Source organism: Myxine glutinosa, chromosome 6 (assembly GCF_964187855.1).
Source record: "Myxine glutinosa chromosome 6, kmMyxGlut1.1, whole genome shotgun sequence".
Lineage (NCBI taxonomy): Eukaryota > Metazoa > Chordata > Myxini > Myxiniformes > Myxinidae > Myxine > Myxine glutinosa.
Genome location: NC_136266.1, coordinates 11,364,658 through 11,381,609, shown reverse-complemented (window position 1 = coordinate 11,381,609; position 16,952 = coordinate 11,364,658). Strand labels below are relative to the sequence as shown.

At 45.1% G+C, this 16,952-nt stretch overlaps 1 protein-coding gene across 1 annotated transcript in view; it reads left to right on the top strand.

Moving 5' to 3' along the window:
* Positions 1-16,952, top strand: part of LOC137429583 (sodium channel protein type 3 subunit alpha-like) — a 192,099-nt gene that overhangs the window by 27,475 nt on the left and 147,672 nt on the right. Inside the window, exons 12-13 of the mRNA XM_078779597.1 lie at positions 699-872; positions 2,514-2,873. Coding sequence (XP_078635723.1) covers positions 699-872; positions 2,514-2,873 — 534 coding nt within the window. The remainder of the gene's footprint in view (positions 1-698; positions 873-2,513; positions 2,874-16,952) is intronic.

Genomic DNA, 16,952 nt, shown 5'->3' with positions numbered 1-16,952 from the left:
CCTATTAACCTACAAACCTCTTTATTTACCTGTGATGCAATAAATTGAAAATGGAATCTAACAAAAACACCCAAAGAGAAATCCTAAAGCAATTTATTTGATTGCTCCGAAATTCTTGGGGTTCATGGTTTTTCCAACGTACCGTTAAACCTGGTAGATAATCCCTTTTTATACTTGTGCAAGGTGTCAGAGACTCAGAGGGTATGAACTCACAGTAGGGTAGCGGGAAAACCCCATTGGCAAAACACGGGTGAAAGAACGAACATTAAAAAGAGGAGAGGAGGAAACACACTTACCTGTAAGTTAAGTATGTTAGGCAGGGTTAATGGGGTGATAAAGATTATAGGTATGGATGGGGGAATCCTCCGATCATCCACCGTTGCTTCCCTTTTCTGAATTTAATTGACAGTACATACATAATAAATAAAGAGTCCTCATACATAATAAATAAAGAGCACCCATGGTACATATATAACAAATAGATTACCCCTGACCAAGTGAAGTGATCTATAATGGTGCTTGTGTTGCTTGAATACTCAACAGGTGACAATGTGACATCACTGCGGCTGTACGTTTATGGAAGCAACTCTGCCCTACTACCCTGTGCCATATACCTTAGTATTATTTTATGGATGTAATAAGTGAGACAATTGAGCGACGATGTGATTGAAATGGAGCTGTTATAACTTCCCCCACAGTGCTTCACAATAATCTTCATCATTGAGATGCTGCTCAAACTGGTCGCCTTGGACCCGTTCTACTACTTTCAGAACAAGTGGAATATCTTCGACTCGTGCATCGTTACTCTCAGCTTGGTGGAGTTTGCCCTGGTCGACGTTGAAGGCCTATCCGTTCTGCGCTCATTCCGGCTGGTGAGGTCCAATTGTATAGTTTGATCACATATGGACGAGCAACCGGAAATGCACCGACCGGAGATTGTGTGTGATTCAAATTGGTGGACAGGTTGTGTGTGTGACAAGGACGAATCGATTTTGGTGAAGATCTGAATATGGATTCGGATGCGAGAATTATTTAATTTTGTAAGTGATTCTTCACCATTGAGAGATCGGGCCAAAAGTGATACATAGTACGATATCTCAAAAGTTATGGACGAGTTATGACTAATCTTGGTGGACGAGGTGGTTAGGTGACAAGAACAAGCCGATTATATGTTGGTTCAGGTCCGAATCCAGATCCGGCCTATCAGTGGGATACAAAACATCAACTGTTCTACCTGGTGGAGGTATGCGCTCCACCGAGTGCCATTTTAGTTCAATTACTGCGTTCACTGGGCGTGCGTACCTGTCGCTTCGCTGATGGGTTTAATCAAAAGACAGCATGTTCATCTTCACAAACATATTGCGTGTCTATCTGTGATTGCCAACTCAATGATGAAGGAAAAATAAGTAAAACACCTGAAAAAAGCTATTTTATAACACGCAGTTGTTGTGTTATTATCTGCGTGGCTGTGCTTTTTATTGTTTGTGTGTTCTTTCCGTGTTCTATTATATATATTTTGAATTGTTTCAGGAAGTATTACTATATATTACTTTGTGTGCTCCTTCCATGTCCGTCACAGTTTATTCTAAAGGGTTGCTGCTGTCATACCATTGGAACCGCGACGACAAAGCTCCATGTCCTGCTTCTTCTTCTTCCATCACTGAAACATGGGCTTTTGAAAACGAGCATCTTTATGATGAAACAGACAAATATTTTTATTGGCTTTCCAAGCAAGTAAATCGTAATTGGCTTTCCAACTACACAATTTTTATTGTGCTACGACAGCAGGAACACTTTAGAATAAAGTGACGGATGTGCACACATACACACACACATACACACACACATACATATGCACACATACGCACACACATACATATGCACACATACGCACACACACGCACACACATGCACACACATGCACACACACACACGTACACACACGCACACACACGCACACATACACACACACACACGTACACACATGCACACACTCACACACACGCACACATACGCACACACACTCACACATACGCACACACATACACACACGCACACACACGCACACATATGCACACATATGCACACACACACATGCACACACATACACACACACACTCACACACACTCACACACACACACACACACACACACACATACACACGCACACTCACACATACGCACACACACGCACATACACATGCACACGCACACATACGCACACACATGCACACACACGCATTCACACTCACACATATGCACACACACGTACATACACATGCACACGCACACATACGCATGCACACATACGCACACGCACACATACGCACACACACGCACACATACGCACACACACGCACACATACGCACACACACGCACACATACGCACACACATGTACACATATGCACGCACACGCACACATACCCACGCACACATGCACTTTTGCTTTTAGTAATGAAATATTGTACCACTTAACTTGTTCTGTAAGCTAATTGCCACTACGTTTTTCAGCTCCGGGTGTTCAAGCTGGCGAGGTCTTGGCCAACCATGTACTCGCTCATAAAAATCATCGGGAACTCTGTCGGGGCGTTGGGAAATCTCACCATCGTTCTCATCATGATCATCTTCATATTCGCTGTCGTGGGCGTGCAACTCTTCGGGAAGAAGTATTGTGAAGAACCCAGCTGTGTGAAGTTGAACCACCTTAAACCATACCGCTGGCACATGAGAGATTTCTTCCACTCCTTGCTCATCATATTCCGAATCCTTTGCGGAGAGTGGATAGAAAACATGTGGGTGTGCATGGAGCTCGTAAGCACTTGGCAATGCATCATCGTCTTCATGATAGTCCTGGTCATCGGAAACCTGGTGGTAAGTCTTCACGGCACAGTGCACACAGATACCCACAAACACAGATACCCACAAACGCAGATACCTACAAACGCAGATACCCACAAACACAGATACCCACAAACGCAGATACCCACAAACGCAGATACCCACAAATACAGATACCCACAAACACAGATACCCACAAACGCAGATACCCACAAATGCCGATACCCACAAACGCAGATACCCACAAACACAGATACCCACAAATACAGATACCCACAAACGCAGATACCCACAAACGCAGATACCCACAAACGCAGATACCCACAAATGCAGATACCCACAAACACAGACACCCACAAACACAGATACCCACAAACATATACCCACACACACAGATACCCGCAAGCACAGATTCCCACAAACACAGATACCCACAAATGCAGATACCCACAAACACAGATACCCACAAACGCAGATACCCACAAACGCAGATACCCACAAACGCAGATACCCACAAACACAGATACCCACAAACGCAGACACCCACAAACGCAGACACCCACAAACGCAGACACCCACAAACGCAGACACCCACAAACACAGACACCCACAAACGCAGACTGCCACAAACGCAGACACCCACAAACGCAGACACCCACAAATGCAGACACCCATAAACGCAGACACCCACAACCGCAGACACCCACAACCGCAGACACCCACAAACGCAGACACCCACAAACGCAGACACCCACAAACGCAGACAGCCACAAACACAGACACCCACAAACGCAGACACTCACAAACGCAGAGAGCCACAAACGCAGACAGCCACAAACGCAGACAGCCACAAACACAGACAGCCACAAACGCAGACAGCCACAAACGCAGACACCCACCAACGCAGACACCCACAAACGCAGACACCCACCAACGCAGACACCCACAAACGCAGACACCCACAAACGCAGACACCCACAAACGCACACACCCACAAACGCAGACACCCACAAACGCAGACACCCACAAACGCAGACACCCACAAACGCAGACACCCACAAACGCAGACACCCACAAACGCAGATACCCACAAACGCAGACACCCACAAACGCAGACACCCACAAACACAGATACCCACAAACGCAGACACCCACAAACACAGACACCCACAAACGCAGACACCCACAAACGCAGACGCCCACAAACGCAGACACCCACAAACGCAGACGCCCACAAACGCAGACGCCCACAAACGGAAATGCCCACAAACGCAGATGCCCACAAACCCAGACGCCCACAAACGCAGACACCCACAAACGCAGACACCCACAAACGCAGACACCCACAAACGCAGACTCCCACAAATGCAGACACCCACAAACGCAGACACCCACAAATGCAGACACCCATAAACGCAGACACCCACAACCGCAGACACCCACAACCACAGACACCCACAAACACAGACACCGACAAACGCAGACAGCCACAAACACAGACACCCACAAACGCAGACACTCACAAACACAGAGAGCCACAAACGCAGACAGCCACAAACGCAGACAGCCACAATCGCAGACAGCCACAAACGCAGACACCCACAAACGCAGACACCCACAAACGCAGACACCCACAAATGCAGACACCCACAACCGCAGACACCCACAACCGCAGACACCCACAAACACAGACACCCACAAACGCAGACAGCCACAAACACAGACACCCACAAACGCAGACACTCACAAACACAGAGAGCCACAAACGCAGACAGCCACAAACGCAGACAGCCACAATCGCAGACAGCCACAAACACAGACAGCCACAAACGCAGACAGCCACAAACGCAGACACCCACCAACGCAGACACCCACAAACGCAGACACCCACCAACGCAGACACCCACAAACGCAGACACCCACAAACGCAGACACCCACAAACGCAGACACCCACAAATGCAGACACCCACAAACGCAGACACCCACAAACGCAGACACCCACAAACGCAGACACCCACAAACGCAGACACCCACAAACGCAGACACCCACAAACGCAGACACCCACAAACGCAGACAGCCACAAACGCAGACAGCCACAAACGCAGACAGCCACAAACGCAGACACCCACAAACGCACACACCCACAAACGCAGACACCCACAAACGCAGACACCCACAAACGCAGACACCCACAAACGCAGATACCCACAAACACAGACACCCACAAACGCAGACACCCACAAACGCAGATACCCACAAACGCAGATACCCACAAACACAGATACCCACAAACACAGATACCCACAAACACAGATACCCACAAACACAGATACCCACAACCACAGATACCCACAAACGCAGACACCCACAAACGCAGACACCCACAAACGCAGACACCCACAAACGCAGATACCCACAAACGCAGACACCCACAAACGCAGACAGCCACAAACGCAGACAGCCACAAACGCAGACAGCCACAAACGCAGACAGCCACAAACGCAGACACCCACAAACGCAGACACCCACAAACGCAGACACCCACAAACGCACACACCCACAAACGCAGACACCCACAAACGCAGACACCCACAAACGCAGACACCCACAAACGCAGATACCCACAAACACAGACACCCACAAACGCAGACACCCACAAACGCAGACACCCACAAACGCAGATACCCACAAACACAGATACCCACAAACACAGATACCCACAAACACAGATACCCACAAACACAGATACCCACAAACACAGATACCCACAAACACAGATACCCACAAACGCCAGCAGTTAGCTCCATTAGGGACTGCAGTTCCACCATTACAGTAGATCAAAGGTCATTTTGAGTCGTTCATATACATTATACAGCATGTTAAGTTTTTCCTGTTAAAGTGTTCAGGTGTGACGTCACATCGTTAACTCGTTCATATTTCATTGGAAACTGACAAGCAAACGGCTTTTGTTCTCAAAACGTTAAAACGATGCTTGGTGCACATTTCCAAAGCTTTATATTTTATGGTTTCAACACTTGCGGCATTACAGGAATAACTAATAACTGGGATGTTGGAATATGTTTCCACCTGTTGATTACTTGCAAGGGGGTGTGTTCCACTTTGTCTCTGCACAGCCAAATAGAGTATTATCCCTTTTATGAAGACAATAGTGATGACGTTTTTGCACCTCGATACCTCTGAAAGCGCTGATATAAAGAATTGAGACATGACTCATTGTAAAGAACTCTCCATGGGGAATAAAATATCTTAATGATGATGTCATAGGGTCCTCCATTATGACGTCATAATTCGACAAGTACAAAACTTCATCCGATCAAGATGAAATTTGTTGAGCGTCATCTATGGATAAATTGGTGGGGGAAAAAATAATAATGATGATGTCATCGGTCACGTGGTTCGTCCGCCATGTTTGTTTTAACACAAAAGCCTTAAAATCACTAAAAACACGTCCTGGCGAGGGTCGATGTCACACGTCGATGTCAGACGTGACTTGGCTTATTGAGGCCTTTTCCACCTTGAGGCGTCACCCTTTGTTTTTGAGCTAGCACCACGAATGCCGTCATCGGTAAATGGGAAACACAAACAACCTGTGAGCTCTCCACATGATATCCTGAAATTAAACAAAATATACAACACAGCATTTATTATTTGGCTTATTAAGCTGACCAAGAATAATTCAACTACCTGTGACCGAGCGATGAACACAGGTATCTGTCTTTCTAATAGACATTTATTTGTGAGTGCATGCCGATTTATCCGCTCTGTGAGATGTTTTTAGTAATTTATTTTGAGAACACTTCCTCCACACCACCACCACCACCCTCAACTACTGTTGCTCCGTTTACTGACAATGTGCACCCTATACATTGAAGGTCTCTGTCCCAAGCGATCATTACGGGTTGCTGCTGTTGCTCCAGATATTTAACAGGATATTTCCTCTCGCTGTGTGACTCATCTGTGTGTTTCACTAGCTATTGTCTTCTGGTTTAACAGGAGTGACCCATGTCCACCCGCTCACTCAATGTTCCACATAACACCACCAAACCCCGTCGGATACCTCTAGCTCCACATTCCCCTCTGCAACGTTTGTGTGCATGGTGTGTAGTTCACCAATGATGACGACTCCATTTGTACCTCTATGTCCACTTTTATGGATCATCCTTCCATCTTTTAAACTCTTTATTCCTCAACTAGGACTTCATCGGCCACTGGACCAACTCGCTGTGTGAATGAGCTCTGCAACGACCTGCCATGGTATTGCAACTAAGGCCATCTGAGACTCTGTGCGTTTGACTCGATCTGTAATTTTTCCATACCGGATCACTGTAACTGCCATGTCATCACTCCTGGAGCTCGTACCGTCTACCTTTGTAGCCAAACTCTCCTGTTGCTCTTCTACACCACTCTGCTCCTCAAATCATGTACTTGTCAAGGACCAAAACTCTCTGCCTGGTGTTGGTGAACCACCACGTCATGGAAAAGTCTGGCTGTTTACTGGAGATAACTGCCAAGGACTGTGTAATCTGTCCCAACTTGTCCACAGCTTCTGAACTTCTTCATAAATCTGAACTTCTCATGTCATCCAAGACCTTTGTCCGTATCTCAATGGAATATTGCTTTTCCCTACGGTCCCCACGTCTCACCATCATCTACTGCATCCTGTATAATCCAAAGCTCTTAATATCATTGATATATCCAAAAAGAAGCTGAAGCTGCTCTTGCATCACAAACTGGTTAGCGGCCTCGCTCTGTCTGTCTTTTTTTTTTACTATTTGTATTGTGGTCTTACTCCCTCTGCTCTTTCAACCTTCCCACCTTCCCCAGATCCTCAAGGATATGCACATTATTCCACTATCTCCATCATGTTCAACTCCTAAAGTCCAGAGTTACTCTTCAGCTCCACACTTTCATTCCTTTTTTGTTCGACCGATGAAGGTGCATTCCAAAGACGATGCGATTCCACGGTATCGTTCAGGGATTCATGTTGGCAGAGTGCACCAACATCTCGTATCATCATCTCACCTGTAATCTTCTCTACCTCATTAACCCTTCCTTTCTTCCGAGCTCTCAGATTATAACCTATAAGTTACCATGTTAATTCACCCCTTCTCCTTTGTTTAATCATCCATTGCCTTGCTCGGTACATCCCTCCCTATATGCCGCGGTAACTTCCTCCTATGAAAGAAAATAATGAAACAAAGCCTCTGGTCAGGATAACCCATTGTTGGAACACTCACATTTGCGATGTTTGTTTGTTCTGGGTCTTTGATTCTCGGTTTAGTTCGATCCGATTAAACGAAACAATGGTTTTGTTTGCCAGTCTGCGGGGAATGTATTGGTTTTTCTACGATGGTCATTCATCAGACCGACTGCAACAAGATTCCATGACCTCTTATTCAAGAGTTGGTTGATACTGTCGTGTGAATGCCCTCAGTTAATATTGTGGGCTGGCGGATGGCCAAACGAACTTTAATGGAGGCGACGATCAATTACGGATTTTTACTATGCAAGCATGGGAGGAAGAAGGAAGAGGAAGAAGCAGCGAGCTCTTACCTGACGTGACCCGAGCAGTCTTCAACCCTGCAAATTAATCTCACACGAACACGGGATTTGGAATGAAAGGTAAAATAATAGTTTCTTCAAAATAAATATTGGGACAGGGAAACGCGGTGATAAAACTAAATTCTAGGTTGCGACGTCCCCACTCACAGACTTCGGATACAACAATGGGAGATTGAATAAAATAAATGTCCCGTCGTGTATTTGTGAATGCGAGCTTATCTGTCTGGCAGTGTAGCGCCGGGTCGATGTTCGAGTGCGTCATCCGACGCAACTCTGGTTGGCGCGAAGAAAGGCCTCGATGTGCCCCCACTCACCCGCTGCCAGGCCCTGAACCACCCGCTCGCCCCGGTCTCGTCTGCTCAGCGGCACGCCTTGCTCGCCCACTCGTCGGATGCACGCGAGGTCCCGTTTGCTCGTAGCACCAAGCCTTGCTCCAAGCACCAAGCCTCGCTCCAAGCACCAAGAGCACCAAGACCAAAACCAAGCCCAAGCACCAAGAGCACCACAAATAACCCAGGGAAGACGACCACGAACGACGACGACGACCAGGGAAGAACGCAGGGAAGAGGAACCCAGAATGCCCCGAGCGAGTCGTTTTGTCCCCCGTGGTCTGACGTCAGTTCTCTCGCGGTACCAATCAGTCCCTCGCTTCTTTGTGGTCTTTTCCCGCCTTCTGCCGTCACCGGCCCTTCCCCTCAAATCAACGACCTGCTTCTAAGTAGTGGTTTTGCGCCTTCCGCACTGATTGGCCTAGGTGTCCACGGTTGGTGGCCAATCAGTGTGCCGCTTCCTTCCACCTTCCTTTCACCAATCAGTGGCCAGCTTCTCACCCAACCAATCACACATTCTCCTGGGCGTAGCTACAGCCTGCTTTGCACGATGTTTGTTGCTATGCCAGCTGGTGATGTGGCTGGCTGCGGCCCCATCGGCGGTGCCCCGATCTGGCCTCCTGCCTGTTCTTCCTGTAAGTCTTTTTGTGGTGGAGGGGAATTAATTAATGTGTGCACTAATGGATCTATCTAAGTGTCTATAGGATGTATTGCCATAAGGGACACTGGGTTGTTCACAGAGGGAACGACACACAAGGGAATTTTACCCATAATCCCTCTACTAACTAGCATGCCCCGCCCCCTCGTGGCGGGGACACAGATGCAACTTATTCCGACATCCAGCTAAACATAGAACTTATTACAGGTAGATTCCCTATCACGACAGTCGAGTACCTACCTCTGCAGATCTACCTGGATCTACATATTCCTCTATACCCGGACATAACAATACTTTTTGTTGATACACATTAGATAATCAGATATCAGATATTTATTGATATCTATCATACAAAATATCATACAAACATACATATCATATCATACATATCATACATATCATACATATATATAATCATATATAATTATGTCACATTTGTATTTATGTTATTATCGTGAAATAGTGAAAGTGAATATATATATTTCGGTTATAGTGAAATATCATACAAGGTTATACGTTATAGGTTATACATGATATTATAGTTATAGGTTATACAAGTTATAGGTTATACAATGCACCTATGGTTATAGGTTATACACCATGGTTACATGGTTATAGACACCTGCACCATGGTTATAGGTTATACAAGGTTTCACAAATATCAAGGTTATAGTGAAATATCATACATATCATACAAAATACAAGATATCTATCATAAACATCAGATATCTATTGTTGATATACATCAGACCGACTGTACCAAGATTCCATGATCTCTTATTCAACAGTTGGTTGATACTTTTTCAGTTTGGCCTAAATCAAATTTTAAAAACTTGACAGATTACTCGATGCGATTGCTCTCAAATTTTCAAATTCACCTCCGTATACGATGTAAAATCATTTACCCTGAATTAGCAAATGCTTTTCCTTGTTCATTTTCATTGTGGAGGCCGTGTGTTGGGTTCCTTTTTATCTCCCTGATTGGTAGTGAAGTGTAGGCTTTTGATATCAAATATCTTTGTAAGAAGACGTGATGGAATGTGAATGTTTATGGAAACTCGTGTCGGCCTGCACCTGCGCACTCTCTTAACGCTCGAAACATCAGAAGCATCTCTTTTCCCACGGCGGTTATTCCACTCGTATCAACTCGTAGTTGATAAAATCACATTATTAATGCAACAACTAATCTTGTCAAACATCTACAAATGCTTCCTGTTCTCAATGGGATGATCCTCTTGGATAGAAACTCACTGCAAATGAAAACCAATTCCCATTTCATTCCCTCCTTAGTTTTGTGAAAACAATGAAAGACGGGGAACAATAGGTGAGCGTAGTCTCCCCAGGTGCATCCTGGCATAACGTCGGTCATGGTGGGCGTGCCTGGCATCCTGCCATGCTGTAAGGCACAGTTTGCGTGAGCGATGCAAAGGATGAAACAATGGGTGGGCGTGGTCTCCCCAGGTGCATTTCATCAGGTGTTTCGATCCTGGTTTTAAGTGCTTTTGCCCCCCCCCCCCCCACCCCCAGCACGACTGTACGTATCTATATATTGCCTTTCAAACAATTATTTAGTTTTTAAAAATATCTTTGCCATTTGCACTTTCACCAATTGGCAGTGGAGGAAAGTATTTTATACCTGGGCCCCAAGGGTAGCGGTTTCGTGCAAATCCCTATGGATACAGTGAAATATCATGTATAACCTATACCAAGTTGCACTTGGTATGTTTAATCACATCGACATAATTACTCATGATAAACATCACGAATCCGACAATCATCTTTTATTTCACCAAACCAAGCAGTTCATCTTCATAAAAGTTCCTTTACACAAGATCTACATCTACAGTCAATGGTTTTCCTAGATGTTGCAAAATCAAAGTGTCTAGTATGTAAAGCGACACAAAGTCCAATTACATAAACTCCTGCAACTACCGGGAATGCATCTTCGCGGTGGTTGTACCCCCCAATGGAAGTCGGGGGCGAAGTCTTCTCCATTCTTCCCTGCTACCGATTCGTCAGGGAAGCGCGGTCACGGTCAGAGAGCCGATCGATCCCCATGGACCGGTCTTTTCCCTCTTGTCTCGCTCTCTCTTTCTCTCTCTAATTTTGTCGTGACCCTGACTTTGTGAAGGCGGGGGTACACCATCCTCGATGTGGAGGACCTCTGGGTCACTCCTGGGAGATTGATGGCTTGTCTCCGTGCCACAGGCTTGTTCGAGAAAACTGTCTGTGGCAATCCAACAACAATAATAACAACAAATCAGGAGACGACGATGGTTCACGGGCGAGCGGTATTCAATGACAAAGGTAAAAACCGACATTGAAAATATATAAATAGGAATGTATTATCTGTTATGAGACTAGTTAGCTACACAATACCGAAAATTCGGTTCGATTCCGACAACTTTGAAAATTTGACCTTTGTGACCTTGAAATGTCAAAACGAAGGTTACTGACCTTGAAATGAGATAGAAAATAATGTATAATCAGTTATGAGGTTAGTTAGCTACACAATACCAAAAATTAGGTTTGATTCTGACAACTTTGAAACTTTGACCTTTGTGACCTTGAAATGTCAAACCGAAGGTTACTGACCTTGAAATGGGATAGAAAAAAATGTATAATCAGTTATGAGGTTAGTTAGCTACACAATACCGAAAATTCGGTTCGATTCCGACAACTTTGAAAATTTGACCTTTGTGACCTTGAAATGTCAAAATGAAGGTTATTGACCTTGAAATGGGATAGAAAATAATGTATAATCAGTTATGAGGTTAGTTAGCTACACAATACCAAAAATTCGGTTTGATTCCGACAACTTTGAAAATTTGACCTTTGTGACCTTGAAATGTCAAAACGAAGGTTACTGACCTTGAAATGAGATAGAAAATAATGTATAATCAGTTATGAGGTTAGTTAGCTACACAATACCGAAAATTCGGTTTGATTCCGACAACTTTGAAAATTTGACGTTTGTGACCTTGAAATGTCAAAATGAAGGTTATTGACCTTGAAATGGGATAGAAAATAATGTATAATCAGTTATGAGGTTAGTTAGCTACACAATACCAAAACTTCGGTTTGATTCCGACAACTTTGAAATTTTGACCTTTGTGACCTTGAAATGTCAAACCGAAGGTTACTGACCTTGAAATGAGATAGAAAATAATGTATAATCAGTTATGAGGTTAGTTAGCTACACAATACCGAAAATTCGGTTTGATTCCGACAACTTTGAAAATTTGACGTTTGTGACCTTGAAATGTCAAAATGAAGGTTATTGACCTTGAAATGGGATAGAAAATTATGTATAATCAGTTATGAGGTTAGTTAGCTACACAATACCGAAAATTCGGTTCGATTCTGACAACTTTGAAAATTTGACCTTTGTGACCTTGAAATGTCAAAACGAAGGTTACCTACCTTGAAATGGGATAGAAAATAATGTATAATCAATTATGAGGTTAGTTAGCTACACAATACCGAAAATTCGGTTTGATTCCTACAACTTTGAAAATCTGACCTTTGTGACCTTGAAATGTCAAAACGAAGGTTACTGACCTTGAAATGAGATAGAAAATAATGTATAATCAGTTATGAGGTTAGTTAGCTACACAATACCGAAAATTCAGTTAGATTCCGACAACTTTGAAAATTTGACCTTTGCGACCTTCAAAGGTCAAAGGTCGAAGATTCTGAAATTTGTTGGGAAACTTGTATTTCATGATGTATGTGATAATATAAAAACATGTACGACATTTCACCCTATCAGGAAGCGAACAATGTAATAAAACCATCAAAAATCGACTTTTCTAAATTTAGTGACCTTGTGTGTGACCTTGACCTTGGGGAGAAAATGGAAAATCGAGCTCCGTGGGGCTAGACACGTGACATTGGCCTAACCAAATACAGAAGCCCCTGTCAGATTCCACCAACTCTCTCGGAGAAGATGTCGCTTGAACTCGATTACCCCCTAAAAAGACATCTTTTTCGGGCGTCGCTCCGCCCACAATGGGCGCAATACGCCCACTCTAGGCAGGACACAACTAGATCATGATATCAACCTCCCACCCAAGTTTCATGAAGATTGGATGATATCATCGGGTAGTTATGCTGCGGACAGACAGACAGACAGACAGACACACACACATGACGAATATAGTGGTCACTCTGTTTGATAACTCGTGAACCAAAATAAACTCCACTTCCCAAATATTCCAAAGGGGCGTCTACCGTCTATAGTTATTTATGCATGGATCTTGGCAAATCTTTTTGTAGTATTTGACATCTTGCTTCGTTTCCTAAACAATCTTGTATAGACTGATAGAATAAGAGGCCAGAGCTGGAGAGCAAAGAAGAGGAGATGTTTCACTCAGTGTGTGGTTTGTGCATGGAATGGTCTCCCAGGAAAGGTGGTGACAGCAGAAACGGTGGATGGGTTCAAACTAGATTTGGATGGGTACCTGGAAGTGATGGAGATAGAGGGCTATGTGGGTGGGATTGTGCAGGCCTCATGGCCTCCATGGGTGTTGAAGTTCCCTGTGATTCCATCATATTCCTCGGAATCTTTGATGTGCTGGTGAAAGTTAAGTAAACTTTCCCAGCACACCCTTGGATTGTCTATTTTGTTCACAGAGGAGTTCGTACACGTCACATATCCCATTCAGGATAAAGACACGAGGAGACATCGTTTAGTAGTTTTATTTGTATAGAATCCACAAAACAAGAGAGTAAATGGGATTTGGACTTGGGATGTGAGCATGATGACGTGCTCAGATGAGAACACCGAATGCTAGGCCAATTCTACATTTGATGAAACAGTTGCGACTGAAGGGATGGGACACCTCCTCCCCTCCAGAACTGGTCCTCACTACCCCTCACCTTGGCTATGAAGCTCTACCTACCTAGGTCTCCCGGGAAAACAATCCTGGGCCCGCTCCTGATCTTGATGCATAGTTGTCAGTTGACGTGAGGTCTTGCGTGTGACGGCTCCAATGTTCGTGGACAGTGATGTATTTGCAGAGGTCACAGCACAGATATCATGTCCTCATATACTTCAAGAGCTTTTTTTGCTTTCAATTTACTCATCAGCTATTCCCATCACAGAATGTACAGCAGACGATATAATGGAAAACTATATGTAATTTGCATGGCATTCTGGTTATAATGATCCCATGGGGGTTTATAATAACGTTATCAGCACTGTACGAGACAAAAAGAAATAAATAGTCACAAAAAACAATGTCTACTCAATACAAGTGCAATATGTTACATGACATTAGGTTCATAAAGGTCATGTCGCTACACCAGTGGGAAGACGCAATGTGTCATTTCCTGAGCAATGTCTGAACTGAACAACCGGCTGTCTTGAACAACCCAAGAGGTCAGGGAACACCCCCTGCGTCGAGGTGGAAAATCATTGCTGTAACATGTGGGCTTCATGACCTCCAATTCAACTGACCTTCGTCTCAGTTGCATTGCAGACCCCCACTTTAAGTATGGGAACATTCTATAGCACCTGCGATACAAGACTGATGGGGACAAGATCGATAAGGTACAGAGATGGGCTCGTTGCTTAATTCGCGAGTTGCGTCAACTACCTTCGGACTCTACGTGCAATGACTGAAGATCTCAATGACTGAAGATACTGAACCCGTACTCATTGTATGACATGATTACCGTGTTCAAGTTGCTGCTTGGGAAGCTCAGGGTTCCAGTCGATCACATTTTCACACTTGCAGCTAACACAACCACAAGACGACACCATCTAAAGTTGTTTCCTGGTTATTTGCAAGAGTCATAAATGAGAAACACGAGGCTGGTGAGAAACAGTATCACAGAGGCTGGAAGTGAGAAACACGTTATTTGCCAGAGTCATAAATGAATGGAATGGACTTCCACAAGAGGTTCTTGAAGCTCGAAGTGTTACTTGCTTCAAAAATAGTCTTTATCTCTATTGGTGGAACCAGAGTATTTCAGACTGCTAGTCCTTAGTGTATGCACAGTGGAGTCGTTAAGTTGTATGTAGACCAGGATGATCACAGGACTAAACCTACTTCCCCGCACCCAGGGGCGTGTTCCGTTAGCAAGTGGCTTGCTATCACTTGCCAAGCAAGCTATTCCGTATCAAGCACTTGCAAACCACTTGCCAAGCCAGCTATTCCGTATCGAGCACTTGCAAGCCACTTGCCAAGCCAGCTATTCCGTATCAAACACTTGCAAGCCGCTTGCCAAGCCAGCTATTCCGTATCAAGCACTTGCAAGCCGCTTGCCAAGCCAGCTATTCCATATCAAGCACTTGCAAACCGCTTGCCAAGCCAGCTATTCCATATCAAGCACTTGCAAGCCACTTGCCAAGCCAGCTATTCTGTATCAAGCACTTGCAAGCCGCTTGCCAAGCCAGCTATTCCATATCAAGCACTTGCAAGCCGCTTGCCAAAACAGCTATTCCGTATCAAGCACTTGCAAGCCGCTTGCCAAGCCAGCTATTCCATATCAAGCACTTGCAAGCCGCTTGCCAAAACAGCTATTCCGTATCAAGCACTTGCAAGCCGCTTTCCAAGCCAGCTATTCCGTATCAAGCACTTGCAAACCGCTTGCCAAGCCAGATATTCCGTATCAAGCACTTGCAAGCCGCTTGCCCAGCCAGCTATTCCGTATTAAGCACTTGCAAGCCGCTTGCCAAGCCAGCTATTGTGTATCAAGCACTTGCAAGCCGCTTGCCAAGCCAGCTATTCCGTATCAAGCACTTGCAAGCCGCTTGCCCAGCCAGCTATTCCGTATCAAGCACTTGCAAGCTGCTTGCCAAGCCAGCTATTCCGTATCAAGCACTTGCAAGCCGCTTGCCAAGCCAGCTATTCCATATCAAGCACTTGCAAGCCACTTGCCAAGCCAGCTATTCTGTATCAAGCACTTGCAAGCCGCTTGCCAAGCCAGCTATTCCATATCAAGCACTTGCAAACCGCTTGCCAAGCCAGCTATTCCATATCAAGCACTTGCAAGCCGCTTGCCAAGCCAGCTATTCCATATCAAGCACTTGCAAGCCGCTTGCCAAAACAGCTATTCCGTATCAAGCACTTGCAAGCCGCTTTCCAAGCCAGCTATTCCGTATCAAGCACTTGCAAACCGCTTGCCAAGCCAGCTATTCCGTATCAAGCACTTGCAAGCCGCTTGCCCAGCCAGCTATTCCGTATTAAGCACTTGCAAGCCGCTTGCCAAGCCAGCTATTGTGTATCAAGCACTTGCAAGGCGCTTGCCAAGCCAGCTATTCCGTATCAAGCACTTGCAAGCCGCTTGCCCAGCCAGCTATTCCGTATCAAGCACTTGCAAGCTGCTTGCCAAGCCAGCTATTCCGTATCAAGCACTTGCAAGCCACTTGCCAAGCCAGCTATTCCATATCAAGCACTTGCAAGCCACTTGCCAAGCCAGCTATTCTGTATCAAGCACTTGCAAGCCGCTTGCCAAGCCCGCTATTCTGTATCAAGCACTTGCAAGCCGCTTGCCAAGCCAGCTATTCCGTATCAAGCACTTGCAAGCTGCT